Raw genomic sequence first — 23,509 nt, 5'->3', positions numbered from 1 at the left:
ATAGTGCGACCACTATCCTTCTCTTCTTCTTTCCTTCTATGCCTACTCCCCTCCAACACCATTGAAAACAAAAGTGGAATGATAATCCAAAAGAACACCATTTTAATATATAGATGGCCAACCTGTAATAAAATGGGGAAGAAAGAATGGGAAAAAGTAGGAGAGAGAACAAAAAAAATACAAACAAGAATGACAAGAAAATGAGGGAGTTAATTGGGGTTTGCACTTATCTTTTTAGCTCTTGTAGATAAAAGCTTTTCTTTACTCCTCCAAGCTCCTCCTCTTTCACTCCACTCCTCCAAGCTCTCCTCAAACCTCTCACAAATCTGATCTCAAAATATAGGTATCTCCTCTCTTATCCTCTCTTCTCCAAGCTCTCCAAAGATGCAAGAATGAAGAAAAGAGGGGGGAAATGCCTTTTAACCTCATCCTCTCTTTTCCCTAACTCACCCTTAATTCACTTGAACTTCAAGTCTAATCTTAGTTTAGTAAAAAAATATTAAAAAAAAAACTTTTCCCACAGAACCATCTCGCCTTGTCCTGGAACCGGTCGTGAACTGCATCGAACCCCTGCTGGAACTGCGGTTCGGGCTGATGGAATCGCACATGGAACCGTTGCAGTTCCGTTTTTCCAGGAACCATTAAAAAGGCCCGAGGAGCGTCCACGGATCCATCCAAGATGCGAATCTGACTCCTGACCCAGGGGGGGTGGTTCCTGCAACACTATTTTGAGGGGAATGGCATGAAAGAGATTGGGGCTCCTAGATCTGAGCACATGCCCTCTTCAAAAGTTACAAATCATGAAAGTTACCTCCCTGCTCAGCAGAACAGGACTTAGGAGTATGAAAGCCAACCAGCTGAATGAGGGCCCTTCTTCCCAATGGCGCACCCTCGACTATAGGATTGATGAAGATAAGGAACCTCTTTTTTTATTAGTTTTCTGTCTGTTCTTGCTCTATCAACCTCTAGAATAGATAGTGGAATCATAGAATTATCGAATAATAGTTTTTCTTTTAAAATGGACCATGATATTCACTACTATCTTTGTATTTATAATGCTGGGCCTATTGTGATTATTTGCAATATGCTGACCTGGCAAGGCATTGTAATATTTTTCGATTCATCTAAATGGGATCCTCAGACTCTTTTGAAGGGTCCTGGACTTGATACTATGATATGCCTAAACCCTGTACCTATATTAAAATTTGATAATATAAAAGGAGCTTTGGTTTACTGATTTTATTTATGAAAAAAAAAAAGATAAAAATTTCAGTTCACTGTTCTGCAGCTCATAACATGATGGGACATATGAAAAATGGAAAAGATAAAAAGCTTGTTTGTCCATATTCTGATACCTAAATGATGAGATCAAAGTGGAAGGTCATGCTTAAAGACAGTTTCCAGATTCTCTTGACTATGTTCTATTGCCCAAATTTCATGGATTGCTTTTAGCATTTGACCATGTTTAAACATTTCTGAAGATCTGCAACTTTTAGCATGGCACATATCCTGGTCAAGCCTTTAAACAGAGCTTCAAAAAACACATGCAATATGCATAAAAAAAACGCCAAGCCTGTTAATTAGTTAAACGAAGGCATACACCAAAGAAGGCATCAAAGGAAGGCATACCCTGGAGAAGGCAGCTCAATACTTGCAAGAATTGCTTGGCATATATCTGCAACATGAATACGAGATGTGTAGAGTTTTGATCCACGTGTTTTCTGACTTCTTGAGAGCTTCTGCTGTTTGATAATGGTGTCTAAAGCACTGCATCAACAAAATAAATCGTATATCATCTAAGCTGTGATATAGAATGATTGCCTCGTGCAAAAAACACTACAAACTTCACTGAAAGTTGGCTATATCAAACATGCTTATGATTATTTCTTTGAGAGCATGTTCCTTTTTGTCCAGTTTTAATTAATGTTACTTGAGGGTTGATAACATTGCTACAACAAAATCAAGAAGTCTAGCAACAAACAAAAATATGGGGCATCCAGCTCCCGTACAAATTCTTAATGTAGGCATATGTATAGTCCTCATAACACCAAGGTGTGGAATGCACAGATACTTCACCAATGAGCTGCAATGCATTACCAAAAAACGTGTGAAACTGACCAAGAAGAAAAATTTCACATATTACTAGTTCAGAAACAATTGCACTACTGGAAATCATTCCACACCATGAGGCTAAGCATTGTCGTTTTCAAGGGTATTATGCATTCTTAGTGCCTAAAGTCAGGAGAACATATCACATTGCAATGCTTGTTAAAAATGCTTCTGGTTCCATTAATGGAACAGACAAGATTAAATTTAGGCTTTCTTCATAACATGCTTCTAGAATGAAACTCATTATCAGCTCAAACAACATCAAAGATTTTACATTTTCCAAAAATTAAATGCAATCATACCTTATTGCAGACGGCTTAAGCCTTGAACAAAATTTCTACAGACAGCCTAAAATATTCCAAATAAACTGTGCAACAATTATGACCTTAGAATATTCAGTGTCCAGTAGCCAGTCAAGTGTGTCTTTTGTTTGTCACAAACATTGAAAGCTTTTCCAAATTATAGTTTCTATTGCATTTAATGTAGATTAATATGGATCCAACAGGCCTGCATCTTAAAACTAATCAAGTCAAAGAGGGCAGAGGAATATGAAAAACAATTTATGTGAAAAGAAAATGATGAATTCCTGAAAGCCCATGTCACATGACACGGGGACATAGAGATGTGAAAATCATATGTAGTTTGAGAGTCCATTAGGATTGTCATATTTTATTCTTTATGCTACCCTTGAGTTTTAATGTCCCTGGTTCCATCCTTCCTGTAATGCTTCAAAAGTTCAAGCGATATCATTGGCTTTTCATCAGGAATGCTCCAACTATTACCTTTGTTCCTTAGATGAGGTGGAGTATATCTTACTATGGAATGGTTGCACTTATTCTTTTTGGCCTGTAACTTTAGTATGAACTATGAACCCTTGATTCTTCTTCCTTACAAGTCTGCCTGGTGCACATGATTGTTGCTAATGATATCTTTCATGATTCTTCACCTTCATCAGAGCCTAATATGTTTTCTTCTATGGAAACCTCTAGTTCCTTCCCAATTACAATGATATAAGTGATTGGATACAAATCTCTGACCCATGACCGCTCAAACTAGTAGGGTTGGCAAGGTTCAATCAAGCCTGTTACACGGTAAGCACCTTAGGAATACACCCAATGTCACCACAGCACATTCCTTTCGCTTTAGGCCAACTCCTACGAAACACCTCGGGCAGTGCCCTACAAACAAAACACTCAACCAACATATAAATAGACCAGTGCCTAAAATACACCAAGTTGGAAGAAGTAGAAGTTAATTTGATGATGAATCCTGATCTGGTAAGATGAAATGACAGCAGATATATAAGATCTCTATTATGAGTATTAGATTAGTCACTTGCATTGCATTTGTATGTTAATTTATGTTTTTACATCTGCACTTGCATTGCATTTGTATGCTAATTTATGGTTTTTCATCTGCACTTGCATTTTACTTCAGCTAATCTTATCTTCATGCATTGTCATTTCAGTTATTTAAATTTTTTCATTAGTTATGTTATTCCATTTGGGATTCTTGTTACATTACGAATGGATAGGATTTTTGTCCAATTACTTTCTTGTATTTGATGCCTATTTTATGAGATTGCTCCAGCTGACAGGTGGAAGATTCTGAGTTTCTCACTGTTGAAAAGTGTAACTAGGTTCAGTCTTCATACTGACATGTAATTGTGATTTTAGATAAAGAGATGTAAAGAAGAAAAATAAAATATTGTAATTATTTTTGAGTCAAGGCTCCCATTGAGAGCCTTTAGGAATTTTGTCATCTAGTCATAAAAGAATAAAAGAGTCATTGTCATGTAAAGAAGTCATGTTACACATTGTAAAGAGTCACACTTGTCTATGTAAAGTAATCCTCCAAGGCCTTGTCACTAGCCCCCTCCAAGTTGGCCTACAACGAATGAAGAATCTAGAAGATGAAGTCGGCTTCCCTCCAAGAGATCATGTCGGCCTAAGGGTCATGAACAACCTTGTATATATACCCATACTCAGCCTCATTTGAAAGGCATGAATTCGGTCAAGCAAGTCGAGCAAGAAGTGCGAGATAGCCTCCAAAAGAAGTCTCCATATCAATGAAGCAAGAAGGAAGAAGAACAAAGATATTCTAGTTTCGGTTTTGGGTTAGTTTGTCCTCCCACGTGCGAAGAAAGCAGAGCCGAAGGTATCCAGAAGAATTTGAGGTAGTTGTTGTCTATTGTATGGGTATAAGGCCTCTCTAGAAGGAGCTGAAGAAGAATATATTAGGTTTTATGTGGTAGGGCTATTAGCCTACAAGAGAAGACCGATGATCAATGTAGCCGAGAAGAAGAAGAAGTTGAGGACCAGAAGATCAGGGAAGACGAGATCTAGAAGGGAAGGAAGCCAAGAGCTAGAAGGTGAAGAGCAGTTCGAGACTCTACAAGGAAGCCAAGAAAGGGAAGAGGTAGAACATCAAGGAGGCTAGTGACAAGGGTCTTGGGAGGTCACTAAAGTCAAGGGTCTTTGTCATGGTCTTGGTGTCCGTCAATTGAAGATCTATAAGAAGAATTTTCTGATTGGGTTTTCCTCTCAAAGAGTGAGAGGTTTTGGCCTTGGCTGACAAGCCTACATACTATGTCTCTTGTCTTTTATTGTTTATTTGGTAATTGTCTTGATGAAAAGAACACATTGATAATATAACGAAGAGAAGATCATAATACAAGTAAAAGCATATCACAAGCAATTATCAAGAAGAGAAATCTCTTAATCATTCATGCCCTAGATTTCTCAACATGGTATTAGGGGTAAGGTGTTGAAGTCAAGAAGGGGCATTCAAGCAAGAAGACACACGAAAATTGAACTTCAAAGAAGGATCAAAGCAAGTCAAAGAACACCAAGCAAGAGATCAAGATCTTCATCATACCAAAACCCTAGATCGAAGAAATATACTCTAGCAAGAATCTTGAAATCATCTTCAAGAAGGAAGTAGGAAGAAAGACCAAAACCCTAGAAGCACTTCTGAGATCATCACTCATATATCACCAAAGAAGTGGAAGCTCTTCAAAAACTAAGGAAGGCTAGATCGAAAGGCAATCTTCTCTTTATTGAAGCAAGGATCTCATTTGGAAGAAGATCATCCTAAAGAAGGTAGTCTTCCCTCGTCAAAGTAAGAACCTTCTCAAAAGGATCATCTGAAGCATCAAGTTCGTCATCATCATCAAGTTGAAGATTCTATCTTCACAAGTACCTTTTTCTTATAATCTAGTAAAAATGACTTCATGTTTCAAGGAGAACCATAAGTTGGTTGGGATATCAAACTTCCTTGAATGGAAAAGAAGGATAGATATAGTCCTCGAAGTAAATGAAGTCATTGATCTTGTCCATGGAAAGGTCTCCAAGCCATCCGAAGAACAAGCATTATCTGAATACATGGAAAGGGATCTAAAGGCTCAAAAGATTCTTAAGGAATCTATCAAAGATCCTCTCATTCCCTATGTAGCCGAATTGGAGACATCAAAAGAGATATATGATGAGCTATTGTAACTCTTCTCTGAGAGTACGATAAAAAATATCATATCACTTAGATCTGATCTATATAAATTGAAGGTATCAAAGGATGAAGGGATATCTTCATGCCTTTCAAAAGCATCTCAAATAAAAACTCAATTGCAAGATCTAGGAGAGATGGTATCTAATAAAGAAATGATCTTCGTTATTCTAAATGCATTGACTAATGAACAAGGTAACCTCATATCTACTAAGGAAGAGGAAGCTATCTCATTCATCAAATTATGGTCTCTATGCAAGGCAGAAGAAGACAGGTTGAAGAAAGAAAGTGACAAAAGATCAGATGAAAGGGATCAATTGGTGACAAAAAGAAAAGGGAAGTTCGGTAAATTTGGCCCTCAAAAGAAAAAGAAGAACATGGCTAAGGATCAGTGCTATAGATGTCAAGAGTATGGGCACTATAGAAGAGATTGTCCTAAAAGGAACAATAACAAGAGAAATAAGGGAGAAGCCCAGATTACCAAAGAAGTAAAAGAGCATGAGACAAAGAAGCCTAAGGAGGCGGAAATGAAAGATCTCCAATATCACTGAAAGAATCTCCTTCACTAAAAAGGTACTCTTCTGTTGTAGATAGGAAGCATTGTAAATAAGATAGGATGCATTATAGTAGAAAATGACATCATGGTAGAAACATTAGAAGTAAGAGCTCATGACATATGTAATATGATGAATGTCTAGAACAAAACCTATGGAAGTCAACTATGTAGGGTATAGCTCTTGGAAACCTCATTGAAAGCTCAAGTGATAGTTATAGAATGTCATATGGAAAAAGGGCTATCATACAAAAGGATAGCATCGACAGGATAAGGATATGCAAAATCCTCAAAAGATTCTCTGATGGAATCTTCAATGTAAAGATTCATCGATCAAGAGGAAAAGTAAGTGTTTCTTCAAGAATTCCAATCTTGTCGAATTCATAGAATGATGGTATGATAACATGACAGTGAAGTAGATCAAGGGAATGAAATTCCTTCATTCAAAGGAAGCTGTTGCAGGAAGTATAGATGGCCCAAAGGAAAGATGAGGTATGTATGCTCAAAATTTAATACTTTGGAAGTCATGTCATATGGTTATAGATAACATGGATCATTTCTCTTAAGAAGCATGATCAAAGAAGGAATCTCCTCCCTCAAAAGAATGCTAGAATGCATAAGTCAAATATTTATTAGATGAAATCAACATATTATGTCCTCATATGGAAGTATGAGGTGTTTTGATTACAACTGACGAACTCTGAAGCTCCTGGGAATGAAATGTGTAAAGAAAGGAAGGAAGAGACCATGAAGCTATGCAACTATGGTAAAGAAAGTCAACATTTGAAGGACCAAGAAGATTTGACTAGGAAATCTCCCGGAAAGATATGAAGACTCTAATGGAAGTCTAGAAAAAGATGGAGACCCTTGACAATACATATCTTTAAGGATATGTGTCAACATGTATGCATGATGTTGATGCCTACAAGAAGATGTCATGATGAAAGACCATCACAAGGTAATTATGATTTAAGTATTCATTATTTAGTATCTGGATGGGCTTATGCGGGACTACCGAAGGGAAGAACTATGAATTTCTTCCATGAAGAACTTTGTAGAAGGATGCAAGAACCTTCCGGAAAAGAAAGCCCGATGAAGGTAGCAGAACATGAAGCAATACCAAATGAAGACCGATGGATCACTTTCTGATAAATAGAATGATGACATGACTAATGGATGAAAGTGATGGATGGTTTGTGCCCTATGAAGAAGTCCCCAAAAGATGAAGACTCCACAACAAAGAAGAAATTCATGACATCGAAGAAAGGAGTTCTTCAAGCAGCTAGTTGCCCCATCATCTCCACCTGAGAAGCTGCTGAAGGTCCCTATTTTTAGAGGGAGCCTAAAAAGTTTCTTACTTGGAAGAAACTTGGAAATTCCTGAGCCAAGAGGGAGCTTAGGTACATTCCTTGTGTAGGGATGAGTAAATTCCTTTAATGGAATAGATATGTCCTCCCTAATTGAGAGGGAGAGATAGACACATCATTCTGGTCTTCACCTAGGAAGACAGAATGAGAGGATTGGGTAATCATTTGGCATCTAATACTCTTTGAGGATGAGATAGGGCATCCAATAGAAGAGTAGTCATGGAGGACCGATATTCTTTGAGGGCTGGGGAGTCCAAGATAAGAATAGTCCTCATGGGACATATCCTGAGTACCTGGGTAGGGTATGTTCTGAGAGAGACAATGATGAGAGTGTCTATAAATCATTGGTCTCGCCAGCATTGAGCTCAAATCTTGTGGAGAGATAGAGTTGTTAGTCAAGGCCTTGCTATGTAACAATGCTGGTTGATATGATGCTAAACAAATGGGTTACCAATCTGATTCTTATTATGAGAAATTATTCAGATTGAGAATGACCAAGTACCATTATGAATACCTCCCTAGTTAGGAGGGAGTTTTGAAAAGTGCAACTAGGTTCGGTCTTCAAAATGACATGTAATTGTGATTTTATGTAAAGAGATGTAAAGAAGAAAAAGAAAATATTGTAATGCTTGCATCATGGGTTTCATGAGCAAGAGATTTTATTTTTGAGTCAAGGCTCCCATTGAGAACCTTTAGGAATTTTGTCATCTAATCATAAAAGAATAAAAGAGTCATTGTCATGTAAAGAAGTCATGTTACACATTGTAAAGAGTCACACTTGTCTATGTAAAGTAATCCTCCAAGACCTTGTCACTAGCCCTCTCCAAGTCGGCCTACAATGAATGAAGAATCTAGAAGATGAAGTCGACTTCCCTCCAAGAGATCATGTCGGCCTAAGGGTCATGAACAACCTTGTATATATACCCATACTCGGCCTCATTTGAAAGGCATGAATTCGGTCAAGCAAGTCGAGCAAGAAGTGCGAGATAGCCTCCAGAAGAAGTCTCCATATCAACAAAGCAAGAAGGAAGAAGAACGAAGATATTCCAGTTTCGGTTTTGGGTTAGTTTCTCCTCCCACGTGCGAAGAAAGCAGAGTCGAAGGTATCCAGAAGAAGTCAAAGTAGTTGATGTCTATTGTATGGGTATAAGGCCTCTCTAGAAGGAGCCAAAGAAGAATATATTAGGTTTCATGTGGTAGGGATATTAGCCTACAAGAGAAGACCGAGGATCAAGGTAGCCGAGAAGAAGAAGTCGAGGACTAGTGTTAATTTTAGGTATGTTCTGTGCTGAGAGCAAATTTACTTCAATTTTCCATATTAGCTCAATATCAATTCCAGATTAGCCATCACATTTAGTATGATAGCAAAATGCAGATAGAACATAAACATAAATCGCAGAAAACAAGCCAAGACAAGAGGACACAAGGTGTGGCGCTAGCCAGGGACAAACCCCAATGTGGGGAAACCCTTGATCAATTCTTCTTATATGTTCTTCAATAGTTCAGCAAAGAGAGAGAGATAGTACATATACATCAGAAGTCAACACTTTGACTTGACAAGATAAGAGCAAAGATCTTCACCATGAAGATAACATAATGAGGTAGTTGATCTGATCTCAGGTGAAGGCATACTGCTTCAACTGATCCTCCAAGGTGACTCCATCACCATGCAGCACCTCATCATCATGCCACAACTGACATTGTGCTGCTCTCATCACTATGATGCTCCCATCACTAAACAATACCACATCATCATGTTGTACCCATCATCAACAAGTTGCTGCAATGCATCGTGTTGCTGCTATACCTACATGCCCATCATCACCATGTTGTACCATTGTGCTGCACTATACTGCTTGTGCTGCACCATATCATACCATGTTGCCCACAACAGTCACTGCATTCATCAATGCATTCATTATCCATGCTGCATCCATCCAAGTATGCTGCATCTAAACATACTGTCCATCATCACTGTGTTGTACACTGCAGTACTGTCATGGGACAGACTTAGCTGCTTGCTATGGCTTGCAACCTAGAAAATCAGCTAGCTGTAGCAACCCTTCAAATCAAGCTCATCACTAATATGCCCAGACAGTCCTTAACAAGCTATTACATAGGACAGCGTTAGGGTGACTGTGTATTAGGCTAAAGTATATATCTCACTATAGTGGATAGAATCTCCTTATGACAGTGGACATTGACAACTGCGTGAAGCCTTGTTTAAAGGGCAACTTCTAGTAAGGAATAAGCCCAACAGTTAGAGCGAATCTTGGACTACAACTAGGGCTCTCCTTAGGGCTGCATAATGCCTCCTTTTACTGTAGATAAACCCCTTGTTGACTGTGGCCTAGAACAACGAGTTAGGGATCTCCTTTAGGGCTTAGATAAGGCAGTGTGTAGATCTCTTATGGACAGCGTTAAGGTCTTCACCATGACTGTGTTTAGGGCAGCTTCATCTCAGCATTGAGGGCTATTGCAACCAGCATATTCTAGTCACTTGCTTGACTGCATCTTAGTCCCTTTGACGACGTCCTAGTCCCTTATGTGACTACGTCCTAGTCCCTTTCAGTTTAGGGCATGGCAGACCTCTTCTGGACAGCGTATCCTCTTGGGGACTTTCCCTTCCACTAAAACCCAAAATAGTGGAGAGAAGATATCACAAGAGGTGAGTTCCAAATGACTTGCAAGCCACCTCTTTTTATACTAAAACGTTGAGCACAAGTGGGGCAATTTGGTTGCTGGCCGACCATGACGAATTGTCTCATAACACAAAGAAATTCATATCTCCATGAATACATGTCGGAATCGGATGATCTTTAGATCAATCCTACACCTCTCGGCGAGAGGAATCCAAGAAAAATATCAGCTGCCATGAATAAGTACACCCACATGGTGTTTGGCCCTAGTTGCCAATTTTAACACTCCCTCTCAACTAGGGAGAGCTCCATCTGCTAATCCATCTGCCAGACTATACTATTTCTGCCATCAGTGCCCTGCATTGCTTTGCTGAACTATGAAGAAGAAAAAGTGATCGAGAATGTATCATACCATCCTCTACTGACCTGAAGTCAGTCCCATATAAAAGAGAGTCTCATACCACTCTTACTGATCCGAAATCAGTGCCAAATAAAGAGAGTGTATCTTACCACTCTTACTGATCCGAAATCAGTTCCAAATAAAGAGAGTGTATCATACCACTTTTACTGATCCGAAATCAGTTCCAAAAGAGAGTGAATTATATCACTCTTACTGACCTGAAATTAGTTCCAATTGATCCCAGATGAATATCATCCTAGTATAGGGAGTACGATAGTAACACGATGCATCCATCGGTACTACTATGGTCCCTATCCTCATTTCCCTACTCATTGGCTAGATGAGAGGTACTTCCCATGAGTCCTAGACTGCATGGGTAGGATGTCTTAGCAGGAGAAGGATGAACCACTCATCCTGCCTACATAGCATACCATTAGGGGAAGGCTAAACCACTCACCCTATGGTTGCTCATCGCTCCAAGATGTACCCCAAGCCCCCCGGAGCTCCCAGAGCTCAATGTCCATGTCATACAGGATCCTTAGGAGAGAGTCTCTCCACGACTCCTAGTCGTTCTCGGAAAGTCAAGAATTTGACCTTTCCCAAGGGCTTCGACAGAATATCAGCGACTTGCACATCAATCCCAATGCGATGGAGCCTTCTTGCTCCTCGATGTACCATATCCCAGATAAAGTGGTACCTGATGTCTATATGCTTGGAGCGATCATAGAACACGGGATTCCTCAACAATCAAATCCCCCTCTGGTTGTCACAGAAGATCACGATGGTATCCAGCACGTGTCCAAATAGCTCATTGAAGAGCTTCCACAACCAGACAGCTTCACAGGAGGCCATACTCACTGCTATGTATCCGGCCTCATCGGTGCTCAAAGCAACCGACTTCTGCTTCCTGCTCATCCAAGATATCGAAGCAAAACCCAAAGAGAACTAGCACCTAGAAGTGCTCTTGCGATCCTCCACATTGCCTACCTAATCAGCATCAGAATAATCATGCAGCTTCACATTTCCGGTAGTGTATCTCAATCCATGAGAGATTGTGCCCTGAAGATATCTCAAATGATTCTTTGCACCAATCCAGTGAGGCTCAACCATATATGAGCTCAGCATGCTAACTGCAAAACATATATCCGGATGGGAGTTCACCAAGAACATCAATGCTAGTATGAGTTTATGAAACTCAGAGGCATTTCCCAAATCAGGTCCGGCATCACTACCGCATAACTTCTTAAAGTTAGGCTTCATCAAGGTAGTCACAGGCTTGCAGTTCACCATTCCAAATCCAGAATCCAACTCCCTCTTACTTTTGCAAATGAGAGGGTCTGCACCTGTTAGAAAGAGGTCGTCCTCATAAGGTACCAGTATGAGAGGTCTATCATCCACAACCTTAAAGCAATGGTTTGGATCGGCTTCACTCCTAGTGAATCTCAGCTTCATTAGATAGTTGTCAATCCTCTCATACCAAGCTCGGGGTTCTTGCTTCAAGCCATAGAGGGCTTTCTTCCACCTGCATACATGAGATTCTCGATCATGAATCTCAAACCCCTCGGGTTGTTCCAAATTTGTGGACTTCCTACATGAGGGGAATGGTCCCCTTGTAAGTTTTCATTCGATACATCTTGGACATGTACCTCCATGCTCTTCTTGAATTCAAGCATCCCTTTCAACATCTGACTCACATCGGGTAGGGCCCCATAATGAGCAGACCTCTGGTGCTATAGAAGAGATGTGTCAACTGACATGGTCCCCAATGGACTTCCTACAACTTGATACAAATTTCCAACCTTGAACCCATGAGTAAAAGCATCTCAAACACGTACCTTTCCATCAATGAATGCCACCTTGAAACCTTTGACTTCCATTGCCGAAATGGACATCAGGTTCTTCTTGAGATCAGGTACATAAAGAACTTCTTGTAAATGAATTGTGTTACCCTCATTCAATTTAGGGGTAACATTCGATAAACCCTATCTGGGATAGGTGGCATTGACTCCAATTGTAATCCCCACGATTGTTTCCATCTCTACCAAATTAGAGCTAAGTTGCAGGAAATGTTGCTGAAGGGTCCGTTTTCAGCTGAAAACGAAACAAAAATGAGGAAACTCGTACCGTATGGCCCAGGCCTGGAAACTCATTTCCTGTCGTACTGGCCCGTTCACGCTAGGGAAATGTGGCCAGTACGGCCGGAAACGAGTTTCCAGGCTGTACGACAGAGTTTCCAATTAACACTTGACGCTTTCTTTAAAAAAAATTAATTTTTTCGCTTCTAATTTAGTGGGGCAGCCTAATGTTCAAGCCTATGGCCCTAGTGTTGATATGCAGTTCATGATAAGTAAAAGTGACACTCTCCTTTATCTTTCATTTTCATCCTTTTACTTAAATTTTTAACATTACCATGAAATGACTCAGGATGTTTGAGAGTGGTTTCGCCCTCATTGGATTTCATATGGAGAAAGTATAATTTTAGGTCTCACTCAAAATCCAGCAGACTTATCTGTTTTTCAAGATTTCAGGATTGGGGGGATTGCAATGTTTCCATTGGATTTTGTCATGTACTAGGGTATGGAACTTGTATTTAATCAAGAGAACCAAGCCCTCTATGCAGGGGAGACTCCTAATAATCAAGAGAACCTAGGGTACTAGGGTATGGAACTTGTATTTAATCAAGAGAACAAAGGTCATTCGACTATGTAGGAGGAGACTCCCAATCATGCATGAGACAAGAAATTAGAAATTTCTCATGGTTGATTTTGGATATTGCTATTTTCATTATGTGATCATTCATGAGTAAATGTGATGTAAATTTAGAGACTTATAGTTTATGCATTGACAATTAACAATTCAATCATAATGTAATAAATTAGAATGTATCATGTATGCTTTATGATTGCACATATTTCTTAAATGTCCTCATCTATATATATATTGTGTTTCCCCGTTTCCAAAATTTGGGGGGGTCACGTTTCGTACCCGTGCCTGTTTTGGAAATTCATACCCATTTCCCCGTTTCATGCAACTTAGAATTAGAGAGAACTTCCTTCTATCCGATGAAGTGCCTTGAAGCACTACAATCAATAAGCCAGATTCCCAAAGAGTCTAGAGGAGAAGTAGTGGAGAGGGCCAATATAAGATAATACTCCTTTAGCTTATTAGAAACAACATTTGATTCTTCATACCTAGAGTTCCTTGCTTTCTTTGAAGAGTCGGCCATTTCCTTGATGACCTGCATTCCTTTTTCCTTTGCCATGGTACCTGTCATTCCTTCGATCATTGAAGATGCCCCTGGAATGATTGTTATCATCATCAAGTGATGTGTCCCTTCTATTCGGACACTCCCTCGCATAATGGCCAAACTTATTGCAAGCAAGGCATCTGCCTTTCCTTCCACCCTTAGATCCGGACTTCCTATTGAAGTGACCTTTAGGTAGGCCACCAGATGCTTCGGTTGTGCCACTTAGATAATCTTCTTTGATTCGACTTCAGCCTTGGTGAATTTGAAGAGGGATGAGGAACCCATTGAGCCTTTTTGTTCTTTCCAACCGTCTTCGTTGATTTCTCTTTCACCATTGCTTGGGCTTTGTCTTCACCTCAACTCTAATACCATGTTAATTTTAGGTATGTTCTGTGCTGAGAGAAAATTTACTTCAATTTTCCATATTAGCTCAATATCAATTCCAGATTAGCAATCACATTTAGTATGATAGTAAAATGTAGATAGAACATAAACATAAATTGCAGAAAACGAGCCAAGACAAGAGGACACAAGATGTGGCACTAGCGAGGGACAAACCCCACTGTGAGGAAACTTTTGATCAATTCTTCTTACATGTTCTTCAATAGTTCAGCAGAGAGAGAGAGATAGTACATATACATCAAAAGTCAACACTTTGACTTGACAAGATAAGAGCAAAGATCTTCACCATGAAGATAACATAATGAGGTAACTGATCTGATCTCGGGTGAAGGCATACTGCTTCAACTGATCCTCCAAGGTGACTCCATCACCATCCTACACCCATCATTGTGTTGCACCTCATCATCATGATGCCCCTGACACGGTGCTCCTCTCATCATTATGCTGCTCCCATCACTAAGCAGTACCACATCATCATGTTGTACCCATCATCAAGAAGTTGTTGCAATGCATCATGCTGCTGCTATACCTACATGCCAATCATCACCATGTTGTACCATTGTGTTGCACTGTACTACTTGTGCTACACCATACTGTACCATGTTGCCCACAACAATCACTGCATTCATCAATGCATTCATTATCCATGTTGCATTCATCCAAGTATGTTGTATCTAAACATATTGTCCATCATCACTGTGTTGTACATTGCAGTATTGTCATGGGACAGACTTAGCTGCTTGTTATGGCTTGCAGCCTAGCAAAGCAGCTAGCTGTAGCAACCCTTCAAATCAAGCTCATCACTAATATGCCCAGACAGTCCTTAACACGCTATCACATAGGACAGCATTAGGGTGACTGTGTATTAGGCCAGCATATAGATCTCACTACAATGGATAGAATCTCCTTATGATAGTATTCATTAGGAGTTTCTTGCTTGAAGACTTCTTTAAAGGGCAGCTTCTAGTGCGGAATAAGCCCAGGAGTTAGAGCAAATCTTGGACTACAACTAGGGCTCTCCTTAGGGTTGCGTAATGCCTCCTTTTACTGTATATAAACCCCTTGTTGACTGCGGCCTAGAACAACGAGTTAGGGATCTCCTTTAGGGCTTAGACAAGGCAATGTGTAGATCTCTTATGGACAGCGTTAAGGTTTTCACCGTGACTGCGTTTAGGGCAGCTTCATATCAGCGTGGAGGGATATTGCAACCAACATATTCACTTGCTTGACTGTGTCTTAAGTCCCTTTGACTGCGTCCTAGTCCCTTTCAGTTTAGGGCATGGCAGACCTCTTCTGGACAGCGTATCCTCTTGGGGACTTTCCCTTCCACTAAAACCCAAAACAGTGGAGAGAAGATATCACAAGAGGTGAGTTCCAAATGACTTGCAAGCCACCTCTTTTTATACTAAAACGTTGAGCACAAGTAGGGGCAATTTGGTTGTTGGCCGACCTTGACGAATTGTCCCATAACACAAATAAAGTCATCTCCATGAATACATGTCGGAATCAAATGATCTTTAGATCAATCCTACAATTCTCGACCAGAGGAATCCAAGAAAAATATCGGCTGCCATCATGGAGTTTGGCCCTAGTTGCCAATTTTAACAACCAGAAGATCAAGGAAGTCGAGATCTAGAAGGGAAGGAAGCCGAGAGCTAGAAGGTGAAGAGCAGTTTGAGACTCTACAAGGAAGTCGAGAAAGGGAAGAGGTAGAACATCAAGGAGGCTAGTGACAATGGTCTTGGGAGGTCACTAAAGTCAAGGGTCTTTGTCATGGTCTTGGTGTCCGTCAATTGAAGATCTATAAGAAGAATTTTCTAATTGGGTTTTCCTCTCAAAGAGTGAGAGGTTTTAGCCCTGGCTGACAAGCCTACATACTGTGTCTCTTATCTTCTATTGTTTATTTGGTAATTGTCTTGATGAGAAGAACACCTTGATAATAGAATGAAGAGAAGATCATAATACTGAAGAATTTCAACCCCCACTGCGGTTATTAGTTTTCCTTATCACTCCATGCATTTAGTTTTAAATCCAAGCATGATAAAAATTCTAAAATCTTGAAATGACAATATTTTCTGAAAACACAAATTTAGAGATTTCACAAATGCTGAAATTGTAGAAATAAAACACAGGAAAATTATGACAGCCACACACAAAAAATAACACAGTGATTTTGGTCAATGTGACCCTAGAAAAACCCCCTACAACTCTTGGGGAAAACAAGTTTGAGAGCTCTTCTTTGTTTCTGAAAATGCTTTTACAAAGAAACTGAAATACACAGTAAAAATTCCAGCAACCACAAATTACAACTTATCTCGATTTTTGTGCTTGAAATCCACCTTGAAAATCGTGCCAATCAGCAAACCTCCAAAACAAAAAAATTTCCAGCGATAAAACAACATTAAAAGTTGTACGGTCTGCCTCAAAAATCATGCCCGAAACCTATTGTACGGACTATAGGGACCATACAAATTTTAGTAGTACAACTGCCTTGAAATTTGTGCCCTTGCCGTCGTCCCTCTTCCTTAATTTCTGTACCTTTCTCCTGCTGTACGGTTTTGCCTTGGGAGGCGTGCCAATAAATGTTGTTGCCCAGATTTGCTGAAATGTCTTCTTGCTGCTCTCCTTCACTTCCTCACTGCTTAGAAATTTTCTCCTTGCTCTCTTCTCTTTCTCTCAAATGCTCATGAAAGAATGAATTGATCTCTTTCTCTTCTCTTCTCCTTTCACTCTCTAAATGACCTTTTGGGTTACCCTAAGATCTAATGGTTGGGATTCATTTAGATCTCGGGATGAGAATAACTGTGCATTTAATTCTCACTTTCTATTTTTTAACTCACCCACTTAAATAAAGACCCACTTAGCCTTTTATTTCCATAGTCACTTTTTCACTTTCTAATTCTTCATTGACTTTAATAAAGTCACCTTTAAATTAGAGTGTAACTTTACCACTTATAAAGTCACTTTTAAATTAAATTGGGAACCACTTGTCCTCTGGTACCCAAATTTTAACACTCCCTCTTACCGAGGAAGGTGTTCCTCACCACTCCCTCTTACCGAGGAAAGTGTTCCTCACCACTCCCATCTTGTCTCTGAAGTAGACAAGCTTGCCCTGTGGTAAGGCTTTGGTGAAAATGTCCGCTACCTGCTCATTTGTGGAAATGTACTCAAGCTTGGCAGCTCCCTTTGGTTGTAGTCTCTAATGAAGTGATACTTGATCTCAATATGCTTTGACCTGCCATGAAAAAATGGATTCTCCGTGAGTTTTATGCAACTTTGATTATCACAGTAAGTTACTGAAGGTCTCAATCCCTGACCAAATAGACCAAACAACATCTTGCGAAGCCATATGGCCTCACAACTAGCCAAACTAGCAGCCATATACTCTGCTTCAATTGTGCTCAATGCAACTGACTGTTGTTTCCGGCTGATCCATGACACAACTGTCGAACCCAACCCAAAACAGCAACTGGAAGTACTCTTCCTATCAGAAGCACAACCTGCCCAATCTAAATCCGTGTACCCTATTAGTCTCACTCCATCACCTTGTTTATAATCCAAACCAAAATCCACAGTCCCCTGGAAGTAACGAAGAATGTGTTTTGCAGCCACCCAGTGCACACTCCTGGGCTCACACATGAACTGACTCATAGTGTTAACTGCAAAACATATATCTGGTCAAGTGTTGACCAAATACATCAATTTACCAATCAATTGTTTGTATAGAGTAGGATCCACCAACTCAGAATCAGAAGCGTGAAGCTTCTTCCAGTTAGTGATCATAGGTGTAGACATGGGTTTGCAGTCCTCCATGTGAAATCTGCTAAGAATATCCATAATGTACTTCCCTTGTCCTAGGAAGAAATGCCCCTCCTCCTGCCACACCTCCAATCCCAGAAAATAATGCATCAAGCTGATATCCTTCATCTCAAACTCTGAAGCAAGATCTCTCTTGCAGCCCTCAATGAGTCTCTCTGCACCAATGATGATCAAGTCATCAACATACAACACCAAAATGAGAGGCTCCTCACCCACCACAATGAAGTATAGGTTCAAATCAGCCTCACTCTTTGTGAAACCCAACTGCTACAAGTATGTATCAATCCTCGAGTACTAAGCTCTAGGATCTTGCTTCAAGCCATAGACTGCCTTTTTCAATCTGCATACATGGGACTCCTTCCCATGCACCTCAAAGCCCTGTGGCTGCGCAATATAAACCTCCTCTTGAATGAAGCCATTGAAAAATGTGGTCTTCACATCCATCTAGTGGATCTTCCAACCCATCTCTGCTGCAATCAATATAATGGACCGAATAGATTTATGCCAAGCTACAAGAGCGAAGGTCTCCTTATAGTCAACTCCCTCTACCTGTGAGAACCCTCTCGCCACAAATCGAGCCTTGAACTTCTTGATGCTGCCATCTGCAACATACAGTATCTTGTAGAGCCATTTGGAAGTAACAACTGATTTACCTTCAGGCCTCGGCACTGCCTCCCAAACATCGTTCTTCATAATAGAAGAATACTCCTCCATCATGGCCTCTCTCCAGACCTGCTGGCTGGCCGCCTCCTCATAACTAGAAGGCTCGGAGTCAACAATGCTTGTTACCAATGCCATGTAACTACAGAACCGCTCAGGTGGTTTACTCTCTCTGACCTGTCTCTTTGGCCCAGCAATTGTGGTGGCCTTGCACTTGGGCTTCCTCTTCCCTGAGCATACTTCTCCCACCGGAGTGAAAGAATCCTTATCATCATCAGAAGCCTGAACTCCCGAAGGCCTGCCAACTGACCTCATGCCTGAATATGTGACTATAGATGCTAAAGTACCGTGCGAACTGTCCATTAGTGGACTACCCTGTGAACTACTCTGCAAACTGCCATGCATGTTGCCCGAAGAACCACCCACATGACTCTGAGAGTCACTGCTCACTGATGGAGCTGACACTGTAATTGATGTACCTCCTGATCCCTGACCACTGGATCCCTGTGATTGACTCAGCTACTCCTGAGGGTCTGGTGACTCTGGATACTCTAACTCCTGTGACCTCCTGAAAGCTCTCTCCTCCTCGAACTTCACATCTCGCTTGACAACCACTTTCCTCTGCGCAGGAATATAAATCCAATAAGCTTTCGAGGTCTCGCTATAACCCACAAAGATGCCCTTGTCTGCAGTGGGCTCTAGCTTGGTCCTGTTCTCCTTGGGGACATAGGAATATGTAAGGCATCCAAAGATACGAAAGTGCCCAACATCAGCGTTCTTCCCAGAAAAAGCCTCCTCCAGAGTCACATTCCCCGAGGCACGATGTGGACTCCTGTTCTACAAGTACACAGCAGTGTTGCAGGCATCTGCCCACAAAAATAAAGGTAACCCCTGATCATGAAGCATGGCTTTGGCAGCCCCTATAATGGATTTGTTCTTCCTCTCCACAACCCCATTCTGCTGGGGGTTGTAAGGAACTGTGAACTCCCTCCTAATGCCTGCCTTAGCACAAAAATCAACAAACTCACCAAGTGTATACTCCCCTCCATTGTCCGACCTGAGGACCTTGATTTTCCTACCTATCTAGGTCTCCACAAGAGCTTTGAACTCTTGAAACCGCTTGAAGACCTCACTCTTGGTCTTCAAGAAATAAATCCAGGTCTTCCCAGAGTGGTCATCAATGAATAAAACACAGTACTCATAGCCACTCAAGGATACATGAGACATCCGACCACTCACATCGGTATGAATCAAGTCAAGGATCTTGGTCGCTCTGATGTCACTACTAGGAAAAGGGGATTTGGCAAACTTCCCCATAGCACATCCTCTGCATACATCAAGGTGATTAGAACTGAAATCTGGCACACCAGTGGTGATCTCCCGCAATGTACTCAAGGCCTCATGATACATGTGCCCCATCCTACGGTGCCAAATCTCATATAACTCTGAACTGCTAGATCTGTTGTCGGTCCTGTCTCGAGTGCTGCTACTCAACGCCATCAAGGGCTGGAATGAGAACTTGTACACCTTGGCATGGTGCACATCAATCACTCTAGCTGAAGAAGCTGGAGCTCCCCTAGGATATATAAGCACCTGCCCTCTCCTGAACAACACATCATACCCTCTGTCCTCAAGTGCTGAGACGGATATCAAGTTCTTCTTCATTCCAAGCACATATAGAACATCTGACACTTTCAAGGGGGTTCCCCTATCAAATGTCAATGTCCCCACACCGACTGCTCTAACCATGTTGTCATCACCAAGTACTACCTCCATATCAGTATCATCCTTTGAAAGCTCTGAGAAGTACTCTCTGACTCCTGTCATGTGGCGGGAAGCACCACTGTCAGCATACCAAATTCTAGAAGATGCTCTGCTAGTAGTGGAGAGTGCACACTCCCTTTGAACCTGTATGGCAGGTGACCCTGCACTAGTGGCCTCACAAGCTATGAAACCAAACTCCCGATCAAAGCTCTCTGAGAAGCTCTCTATCTCTATAAAAGTTGCCATGGGTTTGTCTCTCCCTTTCTTGTTCTTCTTCTCCAAACACACAATAGCATAGTGTCCCAACTTTTGACAATTCCAACATTTGACTTTGGAATAGTCCTTCTCCTTGTTTTGTTGCTTGCCTTTACCTTTGCCTTTGCCTCCACTATTGGAAGCTTGCTTCTTTGCTCTGCCCTTCTTGCCTCTTGCTAACAATGCCACATTGTCATCCTCCTCCCCCTGTTTGGCTGCCCCAAGATGGTTCTTTCTGATCTCATTCTGAATGCAATCATCCCACAACCTCTCCCATCCGGGAAGGTTTTCCCATGCAACAATGTCATCCACAAAATTCTCCCAAGTCTTGGGAAGACCATTCAAAGCAATCCTCACCAACTCAGTGGGTGCAATGATCTCACCTACGGCTGCCAACTCATCTCTCACTGAAGTGATCTTTGTGAGGTATGTTGTAACACTGTCAGTCTTAGCCATTTTAATGGCCTTCAGTTTCTCCTTTAGGACCATTTTTCTATTTTCATTTGAGCTCTGATAAAGACTAGTCAAGGTTGTCCACATCTCATGTGCATAAGTCTTTCCTCTCACATGAGGAATGACATGATCTTTGACTCCTTCCAGAATCAATCTTTTTGTCTTAACATTCTTTTTGTTAAACTCTGCCAACTGTACAGGGTCAGCAAGTACTGCTACTGGGTTCTGTGTGGTATTTACCATAATGCCCCAGATTTCTGCTTCCTCAAAGATGCTCTGGATTCTCTCCTTCCATGCACTGTAGTTGTTCTGCCCATCCAACCTGTTTTCAACTCTCAAACCCAAAGACATGTTTCACTGTCCTACCAAACTGAAATTTTCAAATCTATGGTAAAGGTTTTTGTTTTCTATGTAAAAATCAGCTTGCTGTAATTTTCACTTTGCTGTCCCAAACTATACTTTTCACCAACCAAGCTCTGATACCATGAAGAATTTCAACCCCCACTGCAGTTATCAGTTTTCCTTATCACTCGATGCATTTAGTTTTAAATCCAAACATGATAAAAAAATCTAAAATCTGGAAATGACAATATTTTCAGAAAACACAAATATAGAGATTTCACAACTGCTGAAATTGCATAAATAAAACACAAAAATATTATGACAGCCACACACAGAAAATAACATAGTGATTGTGGTCAATGTGACCCTAGGAAAACTCCCCTACAACTCTTGGGGAAAACCAATTTGAGAGCTCTTCTTTATTTCTGAAAATGCTTTTACAGAGAAACTGAAATACACAGTAAAAATTCCGGCAACCACAAATTACATCTTATCTCGATTTTCATGCTTGAACTCCACCTTGAAAATCATGCCAATCAGCAAACTGCCAAAACAAAAAAATTCCAGCAATAAAACAACGTTAAATGTTGTACGGCTTGCCTCAAAAATCGTGCCCGAAACTTGTTGTACGAACTGTAGGGACCATACCAATTTCAACAGTATGGTTGCCTCGAAATTCGTGCCCTTACTGTTGTCCCTCTTCCTCGATTTTTGTGCCTTTCTCATGTTGTACGGTTTTCCTTGGGATGCGTGCCAATAAATGTTGCTACCCAGATTTGTTGAAATGTCTTCTTGCTGCTCTCCTTCACTTCCTCACTGCTCAGAAATTTTCTCCTTGCTCTCTCTTCTCTTTCTCTCAAATGCTCATGAAAGAATGAATTGATCTCTTTCTCTTCTCTTCTCCTTTTACTCTCTAAATGACCTTTTGGGTTACCCTAAGATCTAATGGCTGAGATTCATTTAGATCTAGGGATAAGAATAAATGTGCATTTAATTCTCACTTTCTATTTTTTAACTCACCCACTTAAATAAAGACCCACTTAGCCTTTTATTTCCATAGTCATTTTTTCACTTTATAATTCTTCATTGACTTTAATAAAGTCACCTTTAAATTAGAATGTAACTTTACCACTTATAAAGTCACTTTTAAATTAAATTGACTTTACCACTTATAAAGTCACTTTAGGAGAAAAGTACAAATAAATTTGGACACTTTTCCCTAGGCCAAAGATCAAAGCCTTAGGGAACCACTTGTCCTGTGGTACCCAAATTTTAACAAATACAAGAAGTAAAAGCATATCACAAGTAATTATCAAGAAGAGAAATCTCTTAATCATTCATGCCCTAGATTTCTCAACACTCACATCCTCCTAACTAAAGAACGTGTCTCACAATTGGAGCCAGTTGTTACTCCACTATTAATGGGGGTACATAGATTTTTCAAGCAGATCATTCACTACCATTGTAAACCCAATGTCACAAGTCAAAGTCTTGTAAAAAACCATGTGAGGCCATGTATTAGACATCCCAAACGTGATGTCTTATCTTTTGAGTCTATATTCATTATGATTGGTTCGGCCACGCCTCATCCCTTGAGAGCTTCATCTTGGCGATTTCGTCTTGAACCAAATTGGAGGACCTTGGGAGGTTTCTCATGAGGACATATGGTTCTATGGGAGCCTTCTCTTTGTAGGGGTGATCACTAGTGTATAAGCAGTCAAACCTGCATCAAGGTGCACCTATGTCATTCCACATGGTTTTGTCTCTATAATTTGTAGGTGACCTTGGCCTTGGTGCAATATTTCTCATTACAACTCTCACAACATAGCAATCTCATTTGTCAACTTTCACATTTCCCAATGCAAAATGGTCCAGTTGGTCAAACAATAAACCCAGGCTCAAATTGTAGATCATGACTAAAGGATGCTATGCCACATCGAAGTTTTTCAATTAGAGCACTTGGTCGCTAGTTACAGTCTAGTCAAACTTGGTCAACAA

At 40.6% G+C, this 23,509-nt stretch overlaps 1 protein-coding gene across 3 annotated transcripts in view; it reads right to left on the bottom strand.

The window, feature by feature from the left end:
• The window catches only part of LOC149245553 (NAD(P)-binding Rossmann-fold superfamily protein), a 395,959-nt gene that overhangs the window by 153,125 nt on the left and 219,325 nt on the right, over positions 1-23,509 (bottom strand). For all 3 annotated transcript variants that reach the window (XM_089457802.1, XM_089457803.1, XM_089457801.1), the window contains exon 7: positions 1,630-1,767. In XM_089457802.1, the coding sequence (XP_089313928.1) occupies positions 1,630-1,767 (138 nt within the window). The remainder of the gene's footprint in view (positions 1-1,629; positions 1,768-23,509) is intronic.

The sequence above is a fragment of the Pinus tabuliformis genome, chromosome 7 (genome assembly GCF_031772625.1).
Source record: "Pinus tabuliformis cultivar Carrire ecotype Pingquan chromosome 7, CPIR1, whole genome shotgun sequence".
Lineage (NCBI taxonomy): Eukaryota > Viridiplantae > Streptophyta > Pinopsida > Pinales > Pinaceae > Pinus > Pinus tabuliformis.
This window is presented reverse-complemented; position numbering and strand designations above follow the sequence as displayed.